The following is a 3,354-nucleotide window of genomic DNA, read 5'->3' as shown; positions in this document are numbered from 1 at the left end:
TATATATATATACTGTATATATAGAATAATCTTTTGGTTAAAACTGCTCACCAGTTTTATAAAACAAAAACAAACATGCTGCACATTTTGTCATTTTTCTCTCGTCCTTGAATAAACCTTTGAAACTGTGCTGGTCTCCCTTTTTGTTTTTCCACTGCCGTCAGATAAAACGACTTCACATCACAACGATGTTCAACAACCTTTGAGCTTTGGTCCTTCCCTTGTTTTTAGATTAAATGTCTGGCTCCAAGTAGATTTGTTTTGTTTCGCCACAGACAGGTTGCTAAGGCTGCATAAGTTCATGGTTCATGGTTCAATAGTTTTGCCAATTAAAAAATAAGTAGTGCTAGATTTAAAAAAAATGACATGAAAACCTGTCAGCTGTCGAAGAAACAAACACAGGCTAAACCAGACACAGCCTCCTGCAGCTCTTTGACTCCAGGTCCAAAGCATAACAAAATTATTGCCTTAATTGTCACTCGTTTGGATCCCACTTGCAGTCTTTKGGGATCTTCTGGCACAGGATGGTTTTTACAGTTCATCAAAAGTAAACGGATGGATGAGAACGATGCAAAAATGCAATGAAATAAAATAAGGCTTTTGTGGCTTGCAAGTAAAAACTTATGACCTCGTCCGAATTTTCCTTCATAATAAAAAGTGCTTCGATTACATTTTTTCTTTTTTTTTTTTTAAACATGAATAAAATGTCTGTAAAAGCCGATACAAAAACTTATAAAAAGTCTGTGGTTGTTTCCCGCTCAGAGCTAAGCTAACTGTGGTCCATCCCATGAGTCGCAGGCGGCAGGACAGTCTGTAAAACGTAAACCGGTAGGGGTCTCCACAGGCTGACTGATCGCTGCCCAACAGGGGGCGCTGCTGGTGAACTGCACCTCGTTCCACAGGCATCATAATACGTCTGAGCAAAACCAGCATGTGAATCAAGCATGCTACGGCCCAACTTAAGGCAAATGTGGCAAATAGAAAGGTGGCCTGATTCCTACATGTATATATATAAAAAGTCAAAAGAAAAAAAACGACAGCCACAGAACCGGCTCAGGTTCGGTTCTTCTGTCTCTTCAGTCTGTAAGGGGAGTGGTTGTGTTAAAGGTGGAGGCTGATCTTTCCTTCCTTGGCGAGCTGGTGGATGACCTCCGTCTCGAAGTCGGCGCTGTGAACGCCTGTCTTCCTGAAGGCTCCAGCGTGGTGGTTGTTCTCCCAGTAGTGGTGCCAGTTCCCCTGCTGGTCCGCACCGTAACCAAACACCGACACCTGAACACACACAAGTGTAGTGATGAGGGTAAAAAAAACAAAGGTGAAGTGTTTTAAAAATGTTTTAGAGCCTTTTGGTTTTAACACAAGGGTGGTTCTAGGGGCGGGGCCACAGAGGCATTGGCCCCAGCTGAAATCTGATTGGCCCCCTGAAGTGCCCCTGTCCTGTCACTCATCTGTCCTTTAGCTGGGGGTGATGATGATAGACTCAGTTCCAGGTTCAAACACTAGTTGCACTAATGAGTCAAATAGTAAAGTCTAGAATGAAGCAAGCTTACAGAACTCTTCCCTTCTTAAAATGTGAACAATCCTGCAAAAAAAAAAGTCTTTCAACTGACAAATGATGGCTGGATTTTCTCACGTGTGTTTTAAATTTTTTTTATCTATGTAAAGTGAAATGCATGAAAAACTGGTGAGGAGAATTTACTGTGCACGATTTTTGGTACCACTTTACAATCAAGCTCCCCTTGGCTGACAAAGAGTTTATAGATAGGTTATTAATTCATTTGTAAAGTTTACACTTCATAAATAATTAATAAATGAAATGGACAATTTTGTCTGTTTCAGAGCCAACCATATGTCATTGGCGTGATGTCTAATTAAGCCACTCCCTCCAGAAATTGTACAGTGTTCCTGTGGTGGGGTGGATTAGGATGAACCATAGAGCATTGTGTGTTGATTGGATGAAATATGTGGAATTTAGCCAAACGTACGTCAACGGCGGGATGAGTAATTAGGCCACGCCTAATTACATACTTCCTGTTGTCAGAGGGCGGGGCTTTGATGTCATATGGCCACATGTTATGGTTGGACATGCAACATGATACCAAGTTTGGTGTATTTTAGCCTTTCTATGTAAAAGTTACAGCTGTATGAAATTATAACGGGTGAACTGATGGACAGAAGGAGAGCAGTTTTAAGACAATAAACAGAATTTATATTTTTAAATGTGCTACAATCTGCATCACAACAGCAGAATTAAAAAGGTTAAATAAGAAAAAAAAACCTTAGCAGCAACTCACTAAATAAGAATTAAAATCTACAAAATTTCTACCTGATCACAAGTGTGCAGCGCGAAGACGATGGTGAGCATGCCGGTGGACGGGTAGCGACCGTGATGCTCGGTCCACTGATCGTGGACGTATTTAAAGAACAATGGATTCACCACCAGAACCTGCGAAAACACAGTTTTACCATCATTATGTCTTCAGCTGAGCTCAGCGGTGCGTGAATGGTTTCTTTGCAGTTTATAACCACCAACAAATTAAAACTGCATCAAATAAAATACATTCATTTAGACCAGGGCTATTCAACTAAACTGCTCCGGGGCCACAGTTACTGCAGGTCAACAGCTGAGGGGCCGAACACCCAGCAACTAAAGTCATTATGTAAATAAAGCAAGTATTACAAACATCTGCTACCTTTGAAATAAGCTTATTTTGCTGCATTTAATCATGAATACAACATACAGAACAATATTAAAGTAGTGATAATAAAACAATATAAAAAACAAAAATAACACATTTTACCTCATATTTAACACAAATATTATTTTAACATCTCTGACTTGCCAAATTTTTAAAACAATTTTATTTTCACTTTCATACTTTTATCTTCAACTGCTTGTAGTTTTAACTGTCTTGAATGTTCATAGAAAWGTTTTCTGTAGAAACCAAACATGTCTATGTTTAACTAAAATAACATAGTAATTGGTGGGCCGAGCTTTGGTCACTTGTGGGCCAGATGTGGCCCGTGGGCCGCCAGTTGAATAGCCCTGATTTAGACTTTTATGTACATTAATTGCATTTTCTGCACGGTGTCCTGGGATAACTTGCTCCACAATAATCCACTGAACTGAAGTGGATTTGAAATAAACTTTACAAAGCTGCCACAGGTGGTAATACCTGTGGTCTTTCATTTGTCGCAGGAAGTTTTTCATATATTTAATCAAAAACAACAAAGCAAACCAAGAACAAATAAGACTGTGAAATCATGAAAAGAACAAATATTACTACTTCATAGTCATAAACTAAAACAAATTTTTAAAAAACAAACATTAAGACTGAATAGTCACAGAGCCGATAT

General features: G+C 39.1%; 1 protein-coding gene across 1 annotated transcript in view; it reads right to left on the bottom strand.

The window, feature by feature from the left end:
- Window positions 1–38: 38 nt before the first annotated feature.
- The window catches only part of st3gal8 (ST3 beta-galactoside alpha-2,3-sialyltransferase 8), a gene marked incomplete at its 5' end in the record, with an annotated part of 7,351 nt that continues 4,035 nt past the window's right edge, over window positions 39–3,354 (bottom strand). The window contains 2 exon segments of the mRNA XM_014016045.1: window positions 39–1,269; window positions 2,324–2,443. Of these exon segments, the coding sequence (XP_013871499.1) occupies window positions 1,102–1,269; window positions 2,324–2,443 (288 nt within the window).

This window comes from Austrofundulus limnaeus, unplaced genomic scaffold (assembly GCF_001266775.1).
Source record: "Austrofundulus limnaeus strain Quisiro unplaced genomic scaffold, Austrofundulus_limnaeus-1.0 Scaffold137, whole genome shotgun sequence".
NCBI lineage: Eukaryota > Metazoa > Chordata > Actinopteri > Cyprinodontiformes > Rivulidae > Austrofundulus > Austrofundulus limnaeus.
Note: the sequence above shows the minus strand (reverse complement) of the source record. Positions and strands in the feature narration are given on the sequence as shown.